Below are 25,232 nucleotides of genomic sequence, written 5' to 3'. Positions count from 1 at the left end.
GTTTGGAAACAAAGGTACATTTTAATAAATAATTTGCCACCAAAATGACAAATATACAATCAGTAGCACCGAAGTTGTGAATTTTTCAGGATTTAAGTGAAAATAGCACCAAAAAGCACAAAGCACCACTCATAGGTATCTGGTTCTGGGGGAGACCAGGTGAAAGCCATAAGTACAGGCAGTCTGCAATTTAATGCAGGTCGTATACATGCACCAGGTTAGTCCACTGAAAGAGTTACCTTCAAAGTCCAGCCCAAAGAGTTCAGTATGTGGTAGACGGGGCCACAAGGAGCAGGGAGAACTTTGCAGATGGCTGTTGAAGTAGCACGAAGAGCGGGACGGGTGTCACAGACAGTCATCGCTGTAGAGCGAAGATCCTGTCAGACGTCATGGAAGGTCTTTGCTGGAGCTTTGCATTGGCAGACACCATGAGTGGTCAATGCTGTACCGCGAAGACGGTTCACCAGAACTTCACATAGGTGGTCGGTGCAGGTGGAAATGTTTTGAAGCTAATGAGCCTGTTCACCTTTGTGAAGAGCCTAAAAACTTCAGGATAACCAACGGAGGCCACACCATGGGTCCAAGATCGGTGGGGCACCACTTGGGAGTCAGGAACTCACTCCAGCTGATTCAAGGGTCTGGTTCAAGACGGCTGTAACCTGTTCTGTCCCTATTGCTCTGAACAGGAGGACAGCAGACTAGCCCTAGGAGTCACTCTGGTAATCCTGGGTTCAGGTGAAGATGCAGGGCTCAAAGAGCAAGGCTTGCTTCTGAAGGTTCAAGGCAGGCTCCAGGCAGCAAAGCAGTCCTTCCAGGTGCAGCAAAGCAGCCTTATGGACTACACAGCAGGCCACAGCAGCAGGCAGTCCTCTGAGACTCCTCCCACAGGTCCAGAAAGTGACAGGAAGATTGGGTCTCAGGACCCTATTTTTATACCTGGGCCTTCATTGAAGTTAGGAGAAGATTCTCAGAGTTTCTTTTTGAAGAGCTTGGATTTTCCTGATTCCTCTACCCAGACTCCAAACTGGCTGCAGGAACAGTGTTCACAAGTCCTTTGCGAGAAGGCAGGATACAGCCTATTCAGTTGCAAGTGGGGTTGTGCCCAGCTCCACTTCCCCATCCTGCCAACAGATGGCCCATTCAGGCACACCTAAACCCTCTATTGTGTGACTGTTTAGGAGGAATTCGCAGAGTCTAACTGTCAGTTACACCCCGTGGGCCTCCCACCCCCCTCTCCTGGGCAGGGATGGAAGGGGAATCACTTCCCCATCCACCCCGACCTCACCCCCAAGTGACGTCTGATGACGTCTGATGACATCAGCGTACGATCGCGTGCTGACCTCAGTAGAGGTTGCCCCATCATGCTAGAAGCTCATCTTCCAGCACAATCAGAAGAGAAATGCTTTCATTTCTCTTCCGATCAGGGGTGGGGGAGATCAGAGAGGCATGAAAGGAAAGGAGAAGCTTTTCCTTTCCTTTCATGTCTCTCTGAGCATTTCTGCAGTACGATTGTGCTGCACAAATGCCCACTGGACACCAGGGAGTTTGTTGTTTTTTGTTTTTGTCATGAGGGGAGCGTACCCTTGGGCAAGAGTTGCTCCCCAAGGGGGTCATTTTTTTATTAAGCCATTTCTGGCCCCTTTGGGGCAGATCGGCTTATATTAATTAGGCCCATCTGCCTTCAAAGGGGGCAGAAACCTCTTTACATAAGGGGAGTGACCCCTTAGGCAAGGGTCGCTCCCCAGGGGGGCATATTATATTAGGCCATTTCTGCCCCCTTTGGGGGCACATCAGCCTATTTCTATTAGGCTCATCTGCCCCCAAGGGGGGCAAAACCCACTTAGGTATCAGGGATTGTTGTGTGTGTGTTTGTGTTTTGTTTGAGGGCGCGGCCCCCTGGGCAAAGGTTACTCCCCATGGGGGCACATTACTATTGGCCATTTCTGCCCCCCTTGGGGGCAGATCGGCCTATTTTTATTAGGGCCTTCTGCCCCAAGCGGGGCAGATAGCTCACTAGACACCAGGGAAGAATTGTTTTTAAAAAAAGAGGGTGGGGTTGTGGCCATACCCCCACCCCAAATGAATGGGGACAAAGTTGTTCTGCCCACCGGTGGGCAGATGGGGCAATTACCCCGATCCACTCCCCGGGGGGGAAGAAAGCCTACTAGATGCCAGGGGATTTTTAACATTTTTTTAAAATAGTGGGCTGGTGGCCACCAACCAGTAGGGGCATGGTTACTCCCCCACCAAAACTGAAGGGGGTAACAGTCTTTCAGCTCTCCCCCTGCACACTAAAAGATCTTTTCCCAATTGCAAGCAAGAGGACTTTTGATTATATTGGGTTTTGATTTTAAACTTGGGCCATGAGAGCTTGGCTAACTCTCAAAATCGTCCCACTTGGAATGGTGAGGGCTGCACTTTTTGGACTTTGGGAACGCTGCCATCTACAAAAGTCTACAAGACCTTGACACATCTGAAAACTAAGCATCTGGGTGAGTCCAAGGTGGTGTGCTTCACATGCACCCTACAACATTTTCTTACTCACAATGCCCTGCAAACCTCCAACTTTGCTCGAAATCACACATTTTCCCTACATTTTTATGATGGAACCTCCTGGAATCTGCAGGAATCCACAAAATTCCTACAACCCAGCATTGTCACATCTATACTGATACAAATTCTGCTGCACTTGTCAGCCTAAAAATGTGTTTTTTCCAAACTGCCCTTTTGGACACGCTTTGGTTCCCCCTCAATTTCGACATGTTTTTGGCTCTTCCCTGTCACATGCACTTGGCCTACCTACACAAGTGAGGTATCATTTTTATCAGGAGACTGAAGGGAACATTGGGTGGTAGAAAATTTGTGCCTATGCGGTGATCCCACACAGAAATGTGGGAAAAATGTGATTTGTTTTAGCCAAATTTTAGGTTTGCTGAGGATTCTGGGTAAGAAAACACTGGGGGATCCACGCAAGTCACACCTCCCTGGCCTCTCTTGGGTGTCTAGTTTCAGAAATGTCTGGGTTTGGTAAGTTTCCCTAGGTGGCTGCTGAGCTTAGGACCAGAAACGCAGGTGCCCCCACCCCTGCAAAAACAGGTAGTTTTGTAATTGATAGTTTTGCTGTGTCCACACAGTGTTTTGGGGAATTTCATGTCACGGGCAGGAGGCCTACCCACACAAGTGAGGTACCATTTTTATTGTGAGATGTAGGGGAATGCTGGATAGATGGAGGTTTGTGGCTCCTTTCAGATTCCAGAACTTAGCAGAACCGAAATGTAAGGAAAAAGTGTTTTTTTGCCAAATGTTGAGGTTTGCAAAGGATTCTGGGTAACACAACCTGTTGAGAGGGCCACAATTTACCCCATCCTCAGTTCCCCTTGTTGTCTAGTTTTCAAAAATGTCCAGGTTTGCTAGGTTTTCCTAGGTGCCGGATGAGCTAGAGGACATAATCCACGGCTAAGCACTTTGCAAAAAACAGGTCCGTTTTCATAAGAAAAATGTGATGTGTCCATGTTGTGTTTTGGAGCACTAGGCCTACCCTCACAATTGAGGTACTATTTTTATTGGGAGACTTGGGAAAATGCTGGGTGGAAGGAAGTTTGTGGCTCCTCTCAGATTCCAGCACTTTTCATCACTGAAATATGAGAAAAAAGTGCTTTTTTTGCCAAATTATGAAGGATTCTGGATAACAGAACCTGGTGAGAGCCCCACAAGTCACCCCATCCTGGATTCCCCTAGGTGTCTACTTCTTATAAATGCTCACGTTTGCTAGGTTTCCCTAGGTGCCGACTGAGCTAGAGGCCTAAATCCACAGATAGACACTTTCCAAAAAACACGACAGGTTTCAATGTAAAAATGTGATGTGTCCATGTTACATTTCCTATCGTGGGTACTAGGTCTACCCACACAAGTGAGGTACCATTTTTATCTGGAGACTTGAAGACAGAATAGAAGAACAAGTGTTATTGCCCCTTGTCTTTCTCTACATTTTTTCCTTCCAAATGTAAGACAGTGTGTAAAAAAGAAGTCTATTTGAGAAATGCCCTGTAATTCACAATCTAGTATGGGGACCCCGGAATTCAGAAATGGGCAAATAACCACTGCTTCTCAACACCTTATGTTGTGCCTATTTTGGAAATACAAAGGTTTCCTTGATACCTATTTTTCACTCTTCATATTTCACCAAATGAATTGCTGCATACCCGCTATACAATGAAAACCCATTACAAGGTGCAGCTCATTTATTGGCTCTGTGTACCTGGGGTTCCTGATGAACCAACAAGCCCTATATATCCCCGCAACCAGAAGAGTCCAGCAGACGTAATGGTATATTGCTTTTAAAAATCTGTCATAGCTGGAAAAAGTTACAGAAGAAAACGTGGACGGAAATGGCTCTTTTTTCACCTCAGTTTTAATATTTTATTTTATTTTAGCTTTACTTTCTTTAGGAAAACCTTGAAGAATCTACACAAATGACCCCTTGCTGAATTTTTAATTTTGTCTACTCTTCAGAAATGTTTAGCAGTCCGTGATCTAGTATTGGTTTTACACCTATTTCTGTCACTAACTGGAAGGAGGCTCAAAGCACAAAAAAATTGTATAAATGGGGTATGTCCCAGTAAAATGCCAAAATTGTGTTGAAAAATGTGTTTTTCTGATTCAAGACTACCTGTTCCTGAAAGCTGGGAAGATGGTAATTTCAACACTGCAAAACCTTTGTTGGTGCCATTTTTAGGGGAAAAACACATGCTTTTTTTTGCAGCACTTTTTCCCATTTTTGTTTTTAAAATCTAACTTTTAACTGTATGTTGGCTAATATCTTGCTCTACTCCAGAGGAACCCACAAACTCTGGGTACCTCCAGAATCCCTGGGATGTTGGAAAAAAGGCTGCAAATTTGGCGAGGGTAGCTTATGTGGACAAAAAGTTATGAGGGCCTAAGCGTAAACTACCCCAAAAAGCCCCCCAAAAAAAGGCTCGGTACCTGAGGGGGAAAGGCCTGGCAGCAAAGGGGTTAACGCAGTGATGTGTTTTTGTGCTCAATTTTTGCATTATGTTATTGTGCTGTATGTTCGTTCACGTATTCCATTCTGTTTTGATTGTTTCATTGTTTTGTGCCTTGTAATTATTTTGCTGTGATGTCATTTTGCTTTTTTTAAGTTCTGGTGTTGTTTACTTTAGAGATGTCAACAAATGTGGACACATTTACTTACGATTCAAAGAACTCTATTCCTTTAAAGTTCCAGTGACTAACAACCATTTACCACTATGTATGATGGTAAAAAACGCTGTTCGAGCTGTCCCCTATTTAAGACGCCAGTCAGCCCAAAACTGTGGCAGATGCCTGTCTTAAAGTAGTATTTTCAGTGCTCATTTTATGATATAAAAGGCCTGCGTGTAAAATATGTGGACAAATTATTTAAAAACCTTTACAAGTTAAAAACAAGCTCAATAAAACAAAGTGCAATCATCCATATTAAAACTGAGTACTCAGCAATTTTTTACATATTAAAATTGTTGTCAATCTATTAATGGGTCTGTTAGTTCTGTTATTGTTGAATGTAGCTTATTTAAATGGTCAGTTTCAATAAATAATGTAACGAGTACAATGTAGCAGCTGAATATAAACAATGGAAGCAGCAAAGGAGTTAAGCAAGGGATCAAATTCCATAGCTATAGCTCATCTGGTTAACTTAAACTAAAGTATCAGCATGTTTGTCTTCATTGCCAACTGGCCAGTAAACTAATACAGTGCTAGTGCAATAAAAACAACCATTAATAACAGAGAAGTGGTCATTCAACAAACACTCACAGAGATGTTCACTTACAGAACTGTTTAGCTTGAGCATAATTCAATGTATTCCACTCCCTCTGTAATCTGGCCCTACGTTTTCTTAGCAATGCTGGACAGAGGCAGACAACAAGTTGGAATGATTCTTTACTGCCACCACAGCTCCTACAGGTTCTATCCAGACTTAGGCGGCACCAGCTAACTAGATGCTTCAAGAAAGGCCACTCGCCTAGCCTAAGGCCCATGAATCTTTCATTCTAATGGATGACATTTGTGCAAGAGAGATATGATGCTGGGGTGGCTGGCTGATACCTGCTAATTACTGCCCAGGCATTCTTGTGTTTGGTAAGTAACATCCCATCTGAGTGAAATGACCAAAGGCGAAGTTGCTTTCTTATACTCATTTTAAAATGTTTTTGATTGGGGTTACTAGGCCAGAGGACTTTTACATCAGGAAGTTGCTGGCAATCTTCTAAATATTGTCTGTGAGCCAGATAAGGCCTGCTGCAGCTGATTTCAGACCATAGCAATGGTTCTAGCCTGTTGGCCCTCGCCATACGTAACTTATAGCACAGACTGAGGAGGACGCCGGCACCCGCAGCCCACTGATCAGAGAGCCAAATTCTGGCCTAACCCGGGCGCCTGATGAAGATTTCGGTAGTTGATAGACTCGCTTGTAGATCTTAACAACCAGTTTAGTCAGCAGGATATTGTCTCTGCCTAAAACAATATCCTGACCATATGTTAAAGAAGGGAGAATTTTAGCTGTCATAATTTCTTGAAGGAGAGAAAGGCTTGGGCCCAATAATGATTTCGCTAATTTCAAAAGCATCACCTGCAGGATCAAAGCTTTTGCTTCAACTCCTTCTCATTTGTTCACAAAACAGAATCAGGCGTCGATGTACACCCCTAGGTATGTATAGAATTGCTCCAACATGATTCTGTTGCCGTCGTAGAACCATCCTCCTCCTTGAAGTCTTTTTAGCCCAAATGTCACAACCTTAGTATTTTTTAGGTTCACCTCCAATTTATTAACAATGATATACATATGTAACTGATTGAGTATTCGTTGGAGGATGACTCTGTGTGACTAAATAAGACAAGGTTATCTGCATGCAACAAATTGCTGATTCGAGCACTACCGATTTTTGGGGAGTGACTTTGTGACACCCATTGTGTGCGGTGAGTCTGCAATGAATAGATTAAAGAGCAGGGGGGCTATTACTCACCCCTGTTTCACTCATCGTGATGTCATAATTTTCCTAGATATGTGGGCTTCGTCCCCCAATTTGATACACATCCATGTGTCAGAATGTAGCTGGATTAAGGCCACCAAAAAAGGACCAGGGTATTCCCCATCTGCGTAACTTGTCCTACAGGGCTCCCCTCGGCACTCAATCAAACGCTGCCTTGAAATCAACAAAGCAGCAGTGCATTGAGGATTTTGAGGCTATTGCCCTATCTATCAGGATAGATATTACCATTAAATTAGATAGTGTCCTAGATTTGGCCATGAACCATGTTTGATTGAAGGGGATTAGCCGACTTTGTTCAACCCATGACCACAGGTCTTCCATGAGTAGACTGGCATATATTTGGATTCATTATCGAGGAGAGCGATCACCCTGTAGTTATTTGGATTGGTTTTTGTGCCACCTTTATATATTGGGTGTATTATGGCACCACGCCATGAGTCAGGTATCAGTGAAATCCTCTGGAAATAACCAAAGAGCCTAGTGAACTGTTCAGCCCAAAACAGAATGTCTTGTCTGAACAAAACCTGTGGCAAACTCACTTTGTGACCAAACATAGACGCGAAACATGTTGACCATGTAGGATTAGGTGAACTACCTTCCCTGATTATAGAGTGTAACGGTACATTATTTCCAGTAACACTCTTATATTTTTGTTTTTAATCTTGGCCTGAACCCAATTTCTATCGCATTAAAATAATGGCTCAGGTTCAGAGCTAATTTTAAGAGTTTTGTCTCTCTTTCTACACTCTCCGTTTCTTATTCAGTTTCTTTCCCAGACCCTTGCTGTTAGCAATTTTACAATGGTTGAGTGCCACCCAGAATGCTGGGAGGCCCGCCAGGCATTGCAGCACCAGTCTGGCGAGGAGTAAGCCCGATGATGATACCTGTCACCCAAGTGGGTGATTGAGGGCCCTCCTAAGAATACTCAGTACAGATTCGCCACTTCTAAACTTGATTAGTTTTCTTGTTTCTCTCTCTCTTGTGGAACAGTGCACCTATATTGATATTATAGGTTAATTTTGGGAGACTGTGCCCTGATCCAGTAATCTCCCAGTCCCCACCTTTGTTTATAGAGTAGTGTTGCAGACAGCCAGGCCCAGTCTTTCCCTGTGAGATCTGTGACTTGTTCCCTTTGGGGCAGATTTACAAGCCCCTAGAGCCGTCTTAATCGCCACCATAGCGTCATTTTAATGATGTTAAGGTGGTGTGAAAGGTGGTCATTCCCCAATGCCATATTTACAAAGTGGTGCGATGCATGCATTGCGCCACTTGGCAACCACTTGCGCCACATTATGCATCCGTCAGGCATAATGTATGCAAGGGGGGCCTTTCCACGCAGGGAGGCCCGAGAAAATGGCGCAGTGAAATTTACAATAATTAATCACACCATTTTTTCACCATTTTTAATGCCTGCTCAGTGCAGGAGTTAAAGTGACACACACTTAATGATCTATGGGCCCCTCTGAGATTTGCTGCACTAGCGTCAACATTTCTCAAGCTAGTGCAGCAATGCGCCACAACAGCATCAAAAAGTTTTACACTGTTTTGGTAACAACCGCCATGGTGCACGTATTATAAATACGGCACAACCATGGTGTTGTTGGGGGTAGGCAATAAGGACTCCAAAAAAGTGGTGCATCGGTACTGATGCGCCACTTACTTATAAATCTGCCCCTTTGTTCGCTATAATTGGTGATGGCCCAACCCTGAGCATTTTTTAGAATTCGGAATGGCTTCTCCCTACCAAACAGTGTAGAAGGCAGAGGTTTCACTGATACTGTGGGGTAACCTGACTCTTTAAACAGGATGATCTTGATACCCCATGAGCTAAATACCTCTGATCTAGATAGTATTTGCTGAACGACTGTTGTTGAGATAAAAGTTGCTAGTGTTCGTTCTGTAATTTTATAGACTTTAAGAGTCTGCTCAATTCAGGGATAGACTTGAACAACCTAAGAATATTCCCCCTATTTAGGATGTCATGGGGACCTTGGGAGGGATACTCTATGATAAACGGAAGCCTAGAATTTTGATTGTGATTAGGCAAGGCAAATTCACGGTTGGAACCTTGATTAGGCCCCCCGATCCAACACAGTGGTTGCACTGCTTTGTGTGGGACGATTGTTACTCCCTGCTGACACATCTCTCGCTGGACACAGTGTAGGTACTCAGATTTGTGCGTTGACTCCACTTGAGAAGTCAGAGGACTCAGGTTTTGGATTATTGTCCCTCTGATGGGGTCCTTTAAAAATTGTGGCAGGTCCTCACTAACAGCTTTAATAGAGTGGAGTAATTCCAAGGCTGTGTTTCGAGAGGACAAATGGTTTTGTAGGCTCAAATCCTCATTCTCAATCTTAGTTATTACTCCTGCTCCACTGGTGCCTTGAGGGAGGGATTGTTGCACCTGCCCCTCTCCACTGGCTGCCTTTTGGTTTGGGTGACGCTTCTTTTTTACCAGATCCTAGATGTTCTCATGGCTGACTTGGCTCACCCTTGGATCGACTTTCTAGCATCTTGGGGCCTATGGATTCTACTACGGCCTTCAAGGTTGACACTAGAGATGGCAGTAACTGCAGAGGGCTGCAATCTAACCTATTTGGGAGAGCAGATTCTGTTCTTCTACTTACAAATATTGGGAACAAATTGCTAGTCACGGGAAGGATGGTGCAACTTGTCTTATTGCGCTGTTTTCAAAGCCTTTTCTTTTCCCTTTTACTAAGGGGTCAAGGTGGTGTCTGGCTGTTAATGGCCTTCTTGTCCGATGCAGTCTCATCCCCACCAAGGGAAACCCTCACAGGAGTCGGGGATATTATCAGTGACCCTGTCTGATCAGAGTTGCGTTGCTGGGAGGGCTGATAGTCATTCCAGAACTTTGCGCTCATAGTACCGATGGGGCAGTTGGCAGTTCTTAATGCTATAACTTCCACAGTTGCCAGACTGCTAGAGCTCAATCGGGAGGATTCATTTCCAATATTGGAGGTTAAATATAGGTCATAATGCACCTTGAAGGCTTGTGGAGAGACTTCAGCCATTTGTTGTTTGCTCTGAGTGAATCCCCCTGGGAGTCTCTTGATTTCAGTCAATGCTGTGCTAAGGAATTTTGGGAGCAAGGACAGACTTTCAATTATGGGGGAGCAGCAACACACTGATTGTACCAAATTGATGTTGGATTGCGCTCCCACTATCAGTTTGTTTAAGGTATCCAGTTTGTCGTCTATTCCTGTTGTGAACACCATCAGTGTGTTCAAAAGATCAACTTGCACGTCCAATTTGTCAGAATTATAGTTTGAAGCAGAAACTTGTAATAGCGGAGGGCAAACGCGCTAGTAGTGTCCGTTGTTGTTTCAGGGACTATTCTATCTTGTATGCCTGGAGCCTTGGTGGAATTAGTACGGAAGAAGGACAGTTCCAAGAGCAATTGATCATTTGGTTCTGTGCCTCCATAAGCATTTACAGGATCTTCTGAACCATCCAAATGGATGGAATTAATGGGTCTAAGTGGTTTTATTTTTCCTGTTGAAGCACTGACCCGTTAAGCCGCAGGTGGACTAAGACTATCATCAGTAACCAGAGTCTGGCTTTCACTGTCATGGAGGCTTTGCACATCCTGCTAGGGGAGCTCCTTGGATGAGGATGTTTTCTTTTTTTATGATGGCCTGGTCTTCTGGATTTGGTGCCGCCTCACCTCCACCTGGGAAGGACTTCCCGCTGAACTCTGGGGAGAGGGGAGCAAGCATGCTTTCCTTGTAGTAGAGTAGATAGCTTGTCCGGACCAAGACAGTGGCTTGCTGTCCCAGGATGAGGGTCGCATAAAGATTGAAGTTGGATGGTCTGAGGCAGAGGGCAGTCACCAACTTCAAAATGTTCATTAGTCAGGCTCGGGTGAGGCAGACAGTCCCCTTGGCACAAGCCGCACCAATCACTGAGGTATCTGCTTCCATGCACCGAGAGACCTTAGTCTGAACACACCTAAAGCAACCCCTGCAGCTCAAAGTGATTTCTTTTCCTCACATGCATCCTTTACTTATGTGTCAGAGGCTATTCTATGACTGTATTCTGTGCTTTTCTCACTCAGATCGCACTGGTCAGGTCTTGATAACTGGCTTTACCGGTGCTTTGTCTCTGCCTCTACCTCAACTGTTACAGGTGCTTACTCAAGTGGGAGAGGGGATGAAACTGTGAGGACTCACCTGTGCTCGTAACACAGCTCCCCTCACACCCTCCCGCGCTTACTGCATTAATTTGATGTGTGTGCACCACTCACTGTAACGGTAAAGGTAGAGTCCATAGATTTTTCTGGCCCCTTGACCTTGTGACCTCCTAGAGGGGCTGTGGGGACACAAGGGTTGAGCTCGTATGTTCCTGGATAGCCTGGGTAGACTTTGCAGCTGCTCCGCAGCTTCAAGGCTTTACTTGGCAGTGAGAGGAATTAGCACTTTCTACCTGCCTGCCTCTCTCGGCGGCTCAAGTCTGTGGCTAAAATCTGTGGCCCAGGGGCTGCAGACGGGAACTCTACCTGTAACCTGAACTGAAACCGCAGCAATGACCTCGTCCATATGCCCTCCTCGGGCAGCAGCCCTCAACAGCAAACCCACAGCGAGTCAGCATGCAAACGTCTACGTATCATGTATTCTGGAACTGAGCATGTAAAATACTTTTTGCAAGTCTGTTATTTCATCTGGATTAGGCTAAATTCTAAGGCAAGGTCACCCTGTGGAGCCACACCTGTACCTTTCAATTCATTTATTGCTTTCTCAACCTGTCTCGTCAAGCCTTATATACAAACTCAAAATTCTGAACTCTGAGGGATTCCGCAGCCTTGCCATGAACTAAGAGGTCTCCCTGTCAGGTATGACATATTCTAATTGTTCCTTGGGACTAGTGGCTTCAATCTTCACTTACACAATCAGCTATCCTCCCTACCTGCTTCCAAGTCACCAGACAGAAATCAGTACTCTTTGAGTAAATGGTGCCTGTCGGGATCTTGAAAAGCCATCCATCTCAATACTTTAAGTTAAGGAGTGGCTCAATTGGGTCGACCCTGAACCAACAACCAAGGCAAGTCTGATGTTAACCCAATGAAGGGGGTCCAAGTTAGTGCTTTGAAACAAGAACAACCCTGGACTTTGTCCCTGAAGGAATTCATCTAAAAAAATTCTTACAAGTGAACCAGTGTTGTCAGCAGCTTCGTTCCCTCCTAGAATCCACCCTCATGCTGGCTTTCTCTCTTCAGGGTATATGAGTTTCAAACCACCTCATCATTCTACTGTGACATTACAGTCTCTTGCACCTTTTAATTTCTTTGCCACTATTGTTCTAAGTGTACAAACTAAGGTTCTTCTTGACCTTGACCCTAGAATGCTCACAACTGTCAGCTGGGGAGGGAATAAAAACAATTGCCAAAGATTGCATATTTAGGTTGGGCAAGCTGAGAGAAATAGTCAGTCTTCAAAAACCATCATCTATCCCACAATGTGTTCTAATCTTCTACTTAATGAATAGGAGGAACGAGGAAGGGGTGATGACGGAAGGGAATTGTTTTTAATCTGTAGTATTTCCTACCAAAGTACTCTAGTTTCCAAATACACAATGCTTATTTTAGGGAGGTGAAGCCTGGAAGGGGCTGAGCAGAGAAGAATTAACACTTCTCTTAGCCCAGCTGTAGCTTTGGTGGCCATCATGTTAAAGACTAAACAAGGCTCTTGGCCTTATGAAATTTTGTTATTGCATGAGCATGGAGGCACCTTATCAAGGTTGTCTGGCTGCGGTTGTAAACAGCTTGTTCCTTTGCATCAGTAAGTCTTGAGTATGGTGCACAAAATCTTGTTTTTGACTGTTGATGCCACTGGAAACCAGAGCTGTGATTTTAAAGCCAGTTTCACTTGGTTTAATTTCCTGAGAATGAGACACAGTCTAGCAGCCTGAATTTGTACTTGCTATAACCTGCCTCCAAGTTCTTGGGATGTCCAGTGTAAATGGCCTTGCAGTATCTTCAGGCCATTACCAAGCCTGTTTTTTTAGGATGCCCACTCAGCATAATTAGCATTCTGTGCAAGGTGCTAATCATTTAAGAGCACAAGAGGGATGTGCAGAATGGGAACGAATACACATTTCTACCAGAGGATGTTGAATAATTAGAGCACAGGCTGATAACTGAGGTTAAAGTCTGTTTATTTAACTGTGACAGCTTTGTTCAATTTTTAATGTGTTATTAATACGCACAATTTGTTCTATTATTTTCAATTTTACGCAGCCTCTCAAGATGTCATTGTAGAAGGAATCTATAAATTGTGGGCTGTTGGCTGGGAGGGATGGGAGGGATGCAAGTCCTTCTCAAGTAATTAGGCTCAAATCATCCTTTTTCTAAGAACCGAATTCCCTGTTGTACAACTTTACTTTCTCAGGACTGAGAGGAAGAGTAGTCCAAGGCTTATTCAGGAGAGGTGATGTGGGGTTGTACCACAGCCTGCAGACACGCAACAAACAACACTTATTAAACCATTGCTGACTCAGTACTTTGGTTTAAGTACCTTATTATGCATACAAAACTCAGTACTATGCATTCATTTACAAATATATACAAGTTGGCAGGTGGAGCTACCGCTAACCCTGAAACCCAAAACATCAATGATCCCTCACGTATGATGAACACAACATAGTGGGGTGCACTTGTTGGGAATAAGGCCTACTAGCTATGTCAGAGTGTCACCAAAACAACAAAGTAGAAATAAACACTGAAACACCAAGTGCAACCATTTTCAAACAATGGAACGTTAGTTCTTTTTAATGACTCTCTATGTAAAGTGTAAATCAAGATTTCCGTGTTTCATCTTTTCCATCGACGCAACACCCCTGGTTATGTTTCTACCCTGGTTAGCAGGCATTAGATATACTGAATCCTGATCATTATCCTCAGATGTCAGGCGTTTTTTAGACGTGTCGTCCTAACTTAAACAAGTATTGAAAAGTCATGAAGTGTGGCACCTCTTAACAGCCTTTTGACTTTGGCAATTCTTGTTTTGTTCCATCATGGTTTTTGCTAACTTATTGTTGGGTAACCTGCGGAGCCCTCATTAATCTAAAAATCATTGAGTAAAAGAAAATATTTATTTGGTCCAAAAAGGCATACTTTTCCATAGTAGTCCCTGGCACTACAGGGAACTAATTTCTGTGTGGATGTGCTCCTTGTGAAGGGGAAGCAAGTTGTAAATTCCTGTTAAGTCAGACAATGATTGAAGTGGGCTGGGGGTAGAATAAAAATGTGACTGACACAACAAAAGACTTATGGATGAAGGCTGGCTGAAAACCCTTACAAGAAATTATGTTACATACATAGTTTTTGTAAAATCAAAAGGTCAAACTAACACCCAACCTAAACAATCTAATAGATATGGTGTTGGCTGCCAGTCTCTTGCCTTGGTTAATGCCTTTTTGTAATTATTTTGTAAATCTATATTACCAATAGAAAAAGAAAGTTGAAAAGATAAATAGAGGGGCTTCAAAGATAGGTAGAGAGGCTCACAAAGATAGATAGATAGATAGATAGATAGATAGATAGATAGATAGATAGATAGATAGATAGATAGATAGATAGATAGATAGATAGAAAGATAGATAGATAGATGGGTAGCTAGACAGGTAGACAGACAGGTAGATAGACACATAGATAGACAGATAGCTAGATAGATAGATAGATAGATAGATAGATAGATAGATAGATAGATAGATAGATAGATAGATAGATAGATAGATAGATAGATAGATAGATAGATAGATAGATAGATAGATAGATAGATAGATAGATAGATAGTGGACAACAGGTATATAGATCCAAAGAGAGGTAGATAGGTAGATTGATAGGGTTTCAAAGATAGATAGATAGATAGATAGATAGATAGATAGATAGATAGATAGATAGATAGATAGATAGATAGATAGATAGATTCAATTAGAAATATAATACCTAAACGTCTATCTGAGAAGACATACAATCGCACTGAAAACAAACTAGAAAGACATTCAAGCAGGACATACAGACCAAAATGGTTTGCAAATATCGCTGTAGACCTCAGTTAAAATACATACAGGAGTACAATTTTAACTGCATTTCATTGTGTGCATCCCAAAAAGGGAATCACTTTATAAGGGAACAGAATCAAATGGATACTGTGTGGTGTAAAATGAAATAAACAATCAGATAAAACAAGCAACTCCAAAAGGAATTTATAAAATCGTTAGGTGAAGGCATGAACTGATAAAGCTGGAATGTGTCCTGTGTTATGAAGAGCTGGTACAAAGTATCCTACTATGACATCAGGCTCCAAACACAAAGGCAACACTAAACTAAGTACAAACAAAAACATCAGCACTGACGGGAACTACCTTTTGTGTGGATGTGCTCCTTGTGAAAGAGCATAATGCAGTCAATGAAAGTGAAGTTAGCCAGTGACTGAAGTAGGCTGATAGTGGGCATAAGCAAAATGCGAATGACACAACAACAGACCACTGAATGAAGAGAGCTAGCTGAAAGCCCTTTTAATTTAATATATTATGCATATATAGAAATCAAAAGATCTTGGCTAACACCAGACCTCTAAATCATGATTACAATTCCAGGCATTCGGTAGGTTATAATGAAACGAGACCTATCAGGTATCTTTGTTTCTTCAGACCCAGAACTGTGTTGTGGTGATCATGTGGATGACCTTGGGGCCCCTCTTATCTTGGTCTGTTTCCATAAGAGGTATAGGAGATTCTGAAACTTTACAGCCCTGCTCCCTTCAATAAACTTCCTCAGCTATTAATTATTTATTCTTCACATGCCTTTATGACTGCTAATGATCCGTAACATGTTAACTCTGGTCTGGATCTGTCTGGATAGAGGTTGTAAAGTATAACTTGCAGGTGTAGACGTCCAGGTATTTTGGAGAATGATCCATCCCAACTGCATTTTAGGTGGGTAAGGGGCATTCTGAGAACAGGTGATGCTGTCGCGCTTTGTGGGAGACAATTTGCATATTTGGAGGGTGAAGATAACTCTAAGGAGGTTTCCATCCTCCAAATGAGGATAAGTTGAGAGTAACGGGGTTATTCGATAACCTATATTTTATCTGACCCCAAATACTAGTTTGTGTGCATATTTTTAAAGAGTCCACATTAAATATTCTGTGCTAATATCAAGCAGTTTGAATTGACAGTGTGTTTGTAAATGGAAGGGTATTATGTGCAAAGTGCAGTGAGAGTGCCACTTTTTCGGTAGCCACAAACCTGACATATACATTGTCGTCCAGGTCACAAAAGAAATAGGGGACATGAGTTTCATCTTTGAAATATTAGCAGTCACTTCAAATGTATTGTGGTGCAGTCTTAAGCATGGCTAAATGATCGATAAAGCAAAAAGAGACAGAGTTGAGTTTAACCATACTTTACTCATGTACATGAGTAGTTAATTATTTTCAGGGTTTTCTTTACACTCTGGCCCTGGCTTTTTAATGAACTAAACATGACTAGAAAGCAAAGGAAAAACCTAAAATATTAGAATCATACATGAAGTAGGCAATGAATATGAGGTCTTGTCAATGCTGATGCTATGTTTTATGACTCCAGCAAACAAACACAATTGACGGACGAAAAGTGGAACCAATCAAACATTCACTCCCATGTCACAGATCTGGGTTTAATCCATCAATTATTTTGCTCACCAGGCCACCCCAGTTTGGACCAGGCCATATGCATGTTTTATGATTCTGGGCATTTGTGAGATTGCGGAAATTAGTAAGGTGTCACAGCCCAGACAAAAACGGCATAAACGTCTCTCACCTTAAATAATAAACGTCTTAGAGCACAGAGAGACTTGGGCCAAACTTCTCAACCACTCATGATATGGCAACCAATTGAGCTTCTTTTCCTTGGAGGTGCAAAAACGTGAGAGGTAGCATGGTAGTGTAATCATGTGCATTCAGGGGACTCTACCTGGTATTATGTTACTATTTGGCTTGTTAGTTTAAATCGACTGGGGGCAATGATAGGCATTCTATCTCTTACAGTTGCAGATATTCATACATCCTCACACCAAGAGAGATTTAACTGACCAGGTTACAAGAAGCTGCCAGTTGAGTGGTTTGCAAACAGTGCAAGTGGACACAGTATTCGAACATTTACAGGAAATAATATGAATCTGACCCTGAAACAGAAAGTGGATTTCCCTGGTTAAACCTGATAGCACAAGATCAATTTGCAAATACTTTTATACAGATCTTCGCACCTATAACCTTAATGTAAAGCTATATGCAAGCACCGGCCCGTATTTATACTTTTTTTGCGCCGCATTTGCGTCGTTTTTTGACGCAAAAACGGCGCAAACTTGCAAAATGCCAGCTTACCTAGCAATGCAGTGTTCATGGTTAGAGGAAACATACATTGGTTTATCCTTTGTTGAAACTACCAGGTAGATTACCAGGACTTGTATCCCACATTGCATGGAGGTATTACACTAAAACTTGCTTCCCTAGGTCAAACACGCTATCTCCCCGTGGTGGATTGTGTAGAGTAACTTTTAGACTAATACTAGACATTTTTGTATTTTAGCACATTTTCAACACATGCTGGGACATGAAAAGAATGGTAAAAAGGAATCATAATGAAAAACTATAAAAAAAACAATTACAATCTTATTATTTTACTACCATCATTGCACGTAATTATTAAGGTAATGAATAAAGTTGTTTTAACTTGAATCTCGTGATGCCGCCCAAAAAGTTCACAATTAGTAAACACTTCATATTTCGATTCTAAAAAGAACTGCTAAGCCACATGTTTTCACTTGCCACAACGAGTAACAGCTATAGGCTTTGGGTTTGGAAAGCAGTCTTTTTATCTGTCACAGAAAAATGTAGACCTTATTTTGTGTTTCACTAGTAAATACAAACAAGAATTTGCAATGCAATAGGTCTCGCATTTGGGAAAGTTTGTGCCATTGACGTTGTAAATTATGATGTCTTTTACCTATGTGTTTTTTGGTTTGGAGTGTAGTGGATGTATGTGGTGAGGCACTATGTGAGTTGTATTGGAATGTTTAGTTGTGGAATTGTGTGGGGTGGTGAATAAGTAGGGGTGACAGTCACACAGAATAGATAGAAAGGAAGACAGAGAGGGATAGGTAGTTTGTGCAGGAAGTGGTGAATGAACTCAAGACAGTGGAGCAGAAAGAGTGTGTGAGAAAGAGAGAAAAAAGTGGATAGCTGGCCACAGATGCATAAAGAGGGAGGACATGTATATGCATAAGACACCCTAAGTAGAGGAAGAGAGCGTGGGTTGAGTGACAGAAACCTTGAAAAGGCACGGGAAAGAAACTGTTCTTAGTATGTGTGAGCAGGCAGTGTAAAGAGGAGATAGGGAGAGTGAGGGATGAAAGGGGGCAGTGGGATTGTGTGATGATAGGGTGTGAGGCAGTAGACACATTTGTTTTCAAATGTTTCTGTTTAAGCTAACATTCCTGACTGTACAAAACTTTCATTTTTTGGAAACAATTGCAAGATGCTTCACAGGGCAAAATGGTATTCAAAGGCGGCTACATATTTTGTAAAGTGCTTGCAGATCTATCTTATCAGTGACCGGTTATAAATACATATGGGATGAAAATCTTATACCTGCGGGAGCGTCAACAAAGTAACTAACTCCCAGATAGGAATATCCAGTGCTGGGCAAAATATGGTGCACTACCACAGGCTGTCACTAGAGGTTCCCGGATAAGAATATACTGTGCTGAGTGATTTATGGTGCATTACCACAGGCCGTCCCTAGAGAATCCCGGATAGGAGTATACATTCATACACCCCTATTCTACTCTCAGCAACAGCACAATATCACTTAGAAAATTCGGGTAGCAGAATCCTCACCATGCACTGGAAGGAAACATGTTGTGCTCAACAGTTAACTTTCCTTAAAGGAAAACAAGATGCATTTCAAACATAAAAATGAAAAGTTTTCTTTTCATTTTTTCAGAGTGGGCAGTGGTCTGTGTGACCACTACCTAATCTGAAAAAAAAAAAAAATTTGCTTCCATTCACAAAGGGGAAGGATACCCGTTTGCGAATGGGTTACCACCAATTTGAAATTGGTGGTAACTGCGATTGTTTGGCAAGTGCAATTGCAACAATCATGCTTGCCACTGCGACTCACAATTAAAAAGGGGTGCCCTTGGAACACCTCTTCCTAATTGCAAGTCACAATCCCTATTTTGCGAATCAGTATTTGCATGCCGGCTCACAAAATAGGGATAGTATATTAGAAAAGGCCTTTTTGCGGTCGCAAAAGACAAATTTCACTACAAAATCACATCGTACATCAGGCACCTTGGTTCTACAAGTGTGGCTCCAACAAAGTATCGACCTTATTTTAATTGGTAAATGTTAAATTCAGATGAGTACATTTTTGGAGAAATATCGACTTCTGCTTTTACTTGTGGTTTACCTTTCTAATCCTCTTAACCCACAAGTAAAGTACGGGGCAGTTTCACCTCGAAACCTTGAGGTAATGGGTTTCTCCAGTCATACATTGCTGAGGAAGAGGTGGGAGTTTTTTAATGTCTAAACTGAAAAAGGAGTAGGGCTGGTGAAGGCGCACTGAGGGGATGAAGGAAGAGCGTGTCCAGCCCTTGCAATAACAAAACAAGGAAAAAAAGCGCAAGCGCTACGGAGAAAGCAGCAGACAGGGGAGTGGTGGGAGGCGGGGAAATAGTGCCTCAATCACATCAAGAGCAGTGGACAGGCATGCATTAACTAGAATCAATCTATTCTTGGTCCCTGCTCCACAGAAATAACATGAGGTTTCCTGTGCACTGACCAATTAAGGAGCCTGTGAAGGAGAGTGATGTGACAACAGCAAATGGTGAGCAGCAAGTGGGTTCCAAGTCCCTTACTGTACACAACAGTCTCGCAAGCAAGACGCATGCGCTAGCCCATGCACTCGCAGGCTCAACCCTAAAAAGTAAACTTTCTGCCATGTACAATGACTGTATTACCTTCAGTACATGGACTTTGCAAGAACAAATGAGTGTATTGAGAACAGTGCAAGGAGTGTATGAAAGTTTTGGCAGCTGTATGTCAGATGCACCTGACTTTGAAGTCCCAAAAAAAGTACTGGCAGAACCCAAACATTCTGAGACTAAATTTGAAATGTCTGAGAAAATGATGAGTATGTCTGATAAATAAATGAGAAGTAGTCCAATAAATATAACTAGCATTGAAGTAAAATATAAAGAAACCGAAAAGTAGAACAGCCTCATATACCATGTCTGATCCTCTTGCTTTCCAACAACTGTGAAAAATCATTACTATATCTGGAAGATCATCTCACGCTGCTAGGATGTGGCAAGCCACTTGATGACTAAAAAATGATCAGTACCACCAATGACTGACCCAGCATTGGGGTCACCCAATATTAGAGAAAAATTATCATAGCGTGCAAACGGAAGTAATTGGTATGGATGCTGAATATGAGAAAGCTGGTGATTTTAACGAGAGTATGATGATAAGAAAAATTGAAGGTAATGATGGAAGGAGAAACAAAACACAGATGGAATTCACAGAGATAATTACAAGCTTAGAAAACAAATTCCCAAACAATGGTAAAGAGCGAAGGGAAATTGACAATAATCCATCTACAAGTATGACTAAGAATGCTAAAAAATAAGACGTTACCCATTATTCATAAAACATAAGTGTTTGAACAAAATAAAGTAGAAAAAGGTGTATATCAAAGAAAAACTAAGATGTATGAAGAATTTAACTAAACACGATCAAGAAAAGTGACCATTATTAAAGAAAAGACTAGAGAATGGTTTAAATCCCTGAGTAAAAAACCTCTCTCCAAGAAAAAGAGATTGGAATGGTCAAGATGTTTTAAATTCAGAAGTGGAGACATTTGGGCCCATATTTATACTTTTTGACGCAAACCAGCGCCAGCGCTGGTTTACGCAAAAAAATTTACCGCCGGCTAACGCCATTCTTATGTGCCATGCGGGCGCCTTGTTTAAGGATTGACGTTAGCTGGCGTAGGGGAAAATGGGGGTTGTGCGTCCAAAAATGGTGCAAGTCAGGTTTGAGTAAAAAATCATGGCTCAAACTGGACTTGCGCCATTTTTTGACGCACAACCACCATTGAAATGACTTCTGTCCCCTGGCATGGCCATTGGGCACAGTGGCATGTAGGAGGGCCCAAATTGGGCCCCCCTATGCCACTTTAAAAAATAAAAAAATAATACTTACCTCAACTTTCCTGTACTTACCTGGGATGGGTCCCCCTATCCATGGGTGTCCTCCTGGGGTGGGCGAGGGTGGCAGGGGGTGTCCCCGGGGGCAGGGAAGGGCACCTTTGGACTACTTCCATGGTCTGAGACCATGGAAGTGAGCCCACAGGTCCCTTAACGCCTGCCCTCAACGAGGCGTTAAAAAGCGGCACACTTCAGGCTGTGTGACGTTTTTTAAGGTCCGCCCCCTCCTGTGCGTCAAAATGACGAGGGGTGTAAATAAGGCGCACAGGCCTTAAAGTCATTTTTAGGACGGGAACGCTTACCTTGCATGCCATTAACGCAAGACGGTTTCCCGAATCCCAAAAATGACGCACATGAAGGTTTTTTTAGGTCCGGGGGGTCGGGCATCATAGTTTAAATATGGGGCAAGGTTTGCACCGAATGTGCGTCAAAATTTTTGACGCACATTCAGCGCAAACAGAGTATAAATATGCCCCTTGATCTCTAAGTGAGCTCATAACAAGAACGACGCATGAAAGAAAAGAGACATCAAAAAACCTAAATCCAAATAGTGTAACTTATGGAATTGAATGACTCTCAAAGTAAAGGAAGCATCAGAATATGATAATAGAATCAAGGAATGCCCACAGAAAGAAAGATTGCATAAAATACTGTAACATTCTCCTATAAATACGATGCGGATATGTACCCAAATGAGGATGGTATAGATTTAATGAGTTGATCACAAGTCTTACTTCGTTCACTCTGTTACACGTTTATTCCTTATACAATCAAAATATAGAAACTTAACGTCATTTTTAAAAGATTGTGATAACCAGGAAATCTTTCAGAAAGCAAATGCCTTCTTCACTTCCTGTGATGTAGTGTATAATAAATTATTATTAGCTGTGAATGTTATCAAAAATGTTCGGTGCTGATGTCACTATTAAAAAAGACAGATATAGATTATACAAAAGTTCCATAACAGCTCTGCAGAATAAAAAATTAGAGAGAATCTGCCTTTAGGAAAAAATAATGATTACAAAAACAAAATTAGATAAAGAAAAAATGGTGACTTGAATTGGATGCCAGCGTCAAGTACCCCAGAGGTACCAACAATGCAGCCTTATGATCCCTAGCAAATATGAGAATGGAATTGAGAACTATGGGAGTAATCATAGACCACAGTTAACACTTGTGGATTCATGGAAGCCTGAAGTTAAATAGGCAAATTCCTTAGTACTGGATCCACCAGGAGTTAAATAATTTAATAAAAATAATTTAAGACTATGGGCCTGATTCTAACTTTGGAGGACGGTGTTAAACCGTCCCAAAAGTGGCGGATATACCACCTACCGTATTACGAGTTCCATAGGATATAATGGACTCGTAATACGGTAGGTGGTATATCCGCCACTTTTGGGACGGTTTAACACCGTCCTCCAAAGTTAGAATCAGGCCCTATATGTTGGTGGCACAGTAGTTACCTAGACAGAAGCCCTTAAATGTTGAGTGCTGCGATGGTTTTTGCATGCTGATCGAGCTTGCATGCCGAGACATATGACATTACATATGTATGCCACAACTATGTCTTCATAGGGAAGAATGTAAGGTAAAATGGTTTATTTGCAAACATTGTTCCTGCTCTGGTCCAAGTGCCTTTGACCCCTGCACTTTAATTTTTTCTGATCGCATGTATTTTCCCCTACATAGTTAACTTCTCTTTGCAATTGCCTTGTGGCAGCCAGAAGTGACTGTCAAAGATAAAGGCAGAGGAAGCCATTTTGGATTTATTTTTCCTTGCCATTCCAGAATGTGTGCCGTGTGCTCAGATAGCCTTATGTAGTGTTTGCATTGACAATGGTGCGACTCGCATGCGTCATGACAAGGGAACACCAATGCAAACTATTATTGCCAAAGCCAATAGTTTGGCATTCACCCTTTTAAAGACCTAGGACCTGATTCACACGGTAAGTTTACACTTTGGTGTAGGTTTACTGTTTTTTGGTATTCAGAAACGATGTTTGGCAGTGCTTGTTTTCTCTTGTAATATCTCTAGTGTAGCTCCTTGAGATGTTACTTTGTGTAAAGTGTATCACCAATAAATTGATTATCTTCTGTGTCATGAACTGTCCTTGCATGTTTCAGTCACTGGTTGTGATCTCACTGTTGAATCATACAACTTGTTGCCACCTGCTTCTGCCATCCACTTTGTACTATCTTTATCCCAGTCGCTTCGCACCCACCCTGGCGCCCGTCCTTTCTGGCTAGAGAGGATGGGCCCATGAGTGGTGGCGATAAAGTACACTTTCATTCAGCACAATGCAAGATACTTTTTGTATGGAATGTCAAACAAGCATTGCTATAGAAATTACATGATAAACACAATATACTGTGGTAGCTATGCTCTTGCAACACCCACGTTGATCACAGTACAAACCATATGTCACACTACAGACACATACTTTGCCACCAATGCACACCCTAGGAAGTAGTCTGCTACCTGCCACAATGTGCTTCAGGGTGTCATCAAGGATATAAAGCGCTATAAATATGCTGCTGTAATACAACACAATAGCAGTTTTTAGCCTTCAGACGTCTGCAGACCCCCCACTGAATCACTACTGGAAACTGAGGGCTCCTGCCCAAGCAATTTCTATGATTTTAATCACGAAATAACAGTCACAAATATAGAATTATAATCAAACATGTACACCAATTATGAAATATGTAATTTAATTCCCAAACAAAAGCATACAGAAAAATCGGATCGATAATTTTAATTGTAAGGTTGGAGCATTTAAAAATGTTCGTTTTAAAAGATAAAGCGATATGCTAAACTCTAATATATAATTTATCTTTTTTGGTTCTAAAATATGCTAACTTTTTTCAGCGCATACCATTGCTTCAATTGATGCCACCAATCCTCCATAGTAAATCCTATGACCAGTATATGAGCTGCTCCCATAAATCAGTTTTACATTTTCATCTTTTATGTATTTACATAACACTACCGAAGTCACTAGACAGGGAAATGTCAGGTTAACAACAGGTTAAGAACCGCTGCTTTTGTATAAAAAGTATGTCTTATAACAGTAAATAATGCACATTATTCTAGTGAGCCGTGCTCTATACATCTAACTTAATTTTAGGCAACAACACACACTTACTTGTCCTTAGAGATGGGTTTTCCGGAGATCACGTTCATCTCAGTGGGGCAGTAATCCCACACAACCTCTTTTATCCCAATGTAATATACTCTCTCCTTCGCCCATGCTTGGGAGATCCAAAGGAGCACCAGCAGACAAGTTGCTAGTAACCGCTTCATGTTCCTGGTGTGATCGAGGAAGCACTGGGCGACTACTTAAGCACAGATTCCTTTATATTGCTGTGATCACCAGACGACACCGTGGGATGCCACTCTCAAGCTCTCTATTGGCACAGTGAATTCTCTTGGAAACACACAGAATATTATTCATGACTGTCTAGGCATGATGCCAGCTCATTGGTGTAGGCTACTAAATTCAACGACTGCAGCGGTTTTGTGCAAATCACACAAGTTAATTTCCCACCATGTGGTTAGATGGTCATCTGAATATGGATAATTGGTAAATAAGTAATGTCCATACTAACCTCACACCATAATTAAAGTCCAGATTTATGGAAGAGTGCAAGCCCAGACTGTCCGTTTTCTCCACCAGGCATTCTCCAGTGGGTTGGAGCGTTTGAAGGCTGGTTTTTAGGCCAGGGGACAGCTGCTGACGCCTCTGTCACTTTCTCCAGCTTCCCAACCTAAAGTGGGAGTTTATTTCTGAAAACAAAAAATGTATAACCTCCACACCCTGGGAGTGTCTCCCCAGGGTGTGGTGGTATTTATTTTTACTGAGGGACAGTAAACAAAAGGGATTACATATCCAACCTAAATAGGACAGGCA

The 25,232-nt window shown here is 42.2% G+C and overlaps 1 protein-coding gene across 1 annotated transcript in view; it reads right to left on the bottom strand.

The window, feature by feature from the left end:
* Nucleotides 1–24,651, bottom strand: part of LOC138265561 (ceruloplasmin-like) — a 454,089-nt gene extending 429,438 nt beyond the window's left edge. Inside the window, exon 1 of the mRNA XM_069213377.1 lies at nucleotides 24,468–24,651. Within this exon, the coding sequence (XP_069069478.1) occupies nucleotides 24,468–24,625 (158 nt within the window). The 5' untranslated portion in view covers nucleotides 24,626–24,651. The remainder of the gene's footprint in view (nucleotides 1–24,467) is intronic.
* Nucleotides 24,652–25,232: the final 581 nt, after the last annotated feature.

Source organism: Pleurodeles waltl, chromosome 11, assembly GCF_031143425.1.
Source record: "Pleurodeles waltl isolate 20211129_DDA chromosome 11, aPleWal1.hap1.20221129, whole genome shotgun sequence".
In the NCBI taxonomy this organism is placed as follows: Eukaryota; Metazoa; Chordata; class Amphibia; order Caudata; family Salamandridae; genus Pleurodeles; species Pleurodeles waltl.
The sequence above is the reverse complement of the archived record's forward strand: the minus strand, read 5'-3'. Positions and strand labels throughout refer to the sequence as shown.